Source organism: Kryptolebias marmoratus, linkage group LG2 (assembly GCF_001649575.2).
Source record: "Kryptolebias marmoratus isolate JLee-2015 linkage group LG2, ASM164957v2, whole genome shotgun sequence".
NCBI lineage: Eukaryota > Metazoa > Chordata > Actinopteri > Cyprinodontiformes > Rivulidae > Kryptolebias > Kryptolebias marmoratus.
In genome coordinates, this window is record NC_051431.1 from 31637836 (window position 1) to 31639697 (window position 1862).

At 39.2% G+C, this 1862-nt stretch overlaps 1 protein-coding gene across 2 annotated transcripts in view; it reads left to right on the top strand.

Annotated features, from left to right (window-relative positions):
- The window catches only part of acsl3a (acyl-CoA synthetase long chain family member 3a), a 77911-nt gene that overhangs the window by 7157 nt on the left and 68892 nt on the right, over window positions 1-1862 (top strand). For both annotated transcript variants that reach the window (XM_037973411.1, XM_037973408.1), the window contains one exon: window positions 594-1103. In XM_037973411.1, coding sequence (XP_037829339.1) covers window positions 729-1103 — 375 coding nt within the window. In that variant the 5' untranslated portion in view covers window positions 594-728. The remainder of the gene's footprint in view (window positions 1-593; window positions 1104-1862) is intronic.

Genomic DNA, 1862 nt, shown 5'->3' on the forward strand with positions numbered 1-1862 from the left:
ATTTCTGTTTTGGGGGGTTTTCTGGGTTTTTTGAGCTATGGTCTTAAACTTTTGATCAGCTGAAAAAATCATGTTTGAGTGTAAATGCAGTTTTCAATTAATTCCCCGCTCAAAAGTTCTTGTCTCTTGTACTGATTTCTTGTTTTAACATTGTGAAGCTCTACTTAGAACCTTCTTAAGATCCAATAGTGCAAAATGCAAATTCTTGCAGTTTTTTGACTGGTCTTAAGATTTTGATCAGGAGTGTATATTTTTGAGTCTTGGAGTGCAGTTTTTTGATTTGTAAGATAATATTATGGTGTTTCAGGAAGCTAGGTAAGCATCCCATTGTGATAAATACTTATAAGTATTTATAAGTGAAGTAGAAGTTTGCAAGTGGTCATCTTGACATATCTATCCATCATTCATCCCTCCCTCCATGAAGGACAGAAGTCTTTAAAGCCGTTATAAACCAGGTTTGTTTCAGGTGTTGACATGACTTCCTGCTTGTTTTTGAGTATATTGCCTGCAAAGTATTAAGACTTAAGTTCATTCTTTATTTTGAAACTAGTTTCAAATTAAAAATTGTTCTAATGCCATCTTTTCTTTCCTAGGAGGACTGTGGGCAAGTGTTATTTCCAGAGAGGGAACTTATAGAAGAAAGGAGGAGGTAAAGCAGGAGAACCCTTCAGTTAAGGTTGTTACCGTTTCCTCTCCCTATCATCTCTGTGTCTCACACATACACCAAAATGAAGCTGAAAGAGGACCTGAACCCCATACTGGTGCTCCTTTTCTACCTCATGGTGTGGATCTACACTACAGTCTCCTTCCTGCCTCTTTACCTTCTCAGCTGGGTCTCCAGATCTCCTAGGGACTTCTATGGCTCAGAGGAGGAGCGAGCCAAGAGAACTAAGGCTCATTCAGTCCTGGGCCATCCAGAAGGACCCTACAGAGCCATGAGTGCTACAAAGAGGCTTGTTACATCACTGCACCCAGGAGTGGAAACTCTGGATAAGATGTTTGAGTACTCTGCCATGAGGTTCCCCAACAGAGACTGTCTTGGTACCAGGGAGGTGATCAGTGAGGAAGACGAGCGACAAAGCAATGGGAAGGTGTTCAAAAAGGTGAACAGATGTGTAGTACTAAAACAACATTTTAATATTGGAAATTAGAGATGGGACAATAATTCAGCCAGCTGATACAAATTGATTGACTGATAATTCAGATGACAGATTAATTATTCAGCCTTTCCCCTGCATCATCTAATGGATAACACCGAGGAGGTAGGAGGAAAAGTGTCACCACAGTTATTGTTAGTTCAGTTAGAAACCTTAACCATCAATGGACAAAACCTTAATGCAAATTTTATTTTTTGGCTCATAAATTTTATGTTTTGACTAGTCTTAAAATTATGCCAGACTCTATATTTCCCATCAAGAGCCATTAAGAAGTTGTTTTAATTAACAAAGGAGCAATGATTGTTCTTTCGCTTCTTGGTTCTTTACGTGGCCGCCTCTTGACTCACGATTTCCCTTAAAATTATTTTTAACTGCATTTTATCAATAGTCATTTTTTAAATATAAGATTACATTTTTACAGAAATTGTTGCTAAATTCTGTGAAGCTCAGCTGCTGTCAGGACAGAAGATGAGAGATGTTGCTGCTGGAAAGTTTAAATTATACCCTCATTTCCAGGTCAAAACTCTTGAAAGGGAAACCTAAACGAGCTAAAATAAATAAATAAAATAAAATGTCCGTTACAACTGGGCCTCCTCTACCTGACCTAACCTCACACTGGTAGGAGCTGCAGAGGCAAGCTGCTATTACTCAAATTCTTTGTGCCCCCTCCCCCCCCCAAACACACACACACACACACCGCCCAAA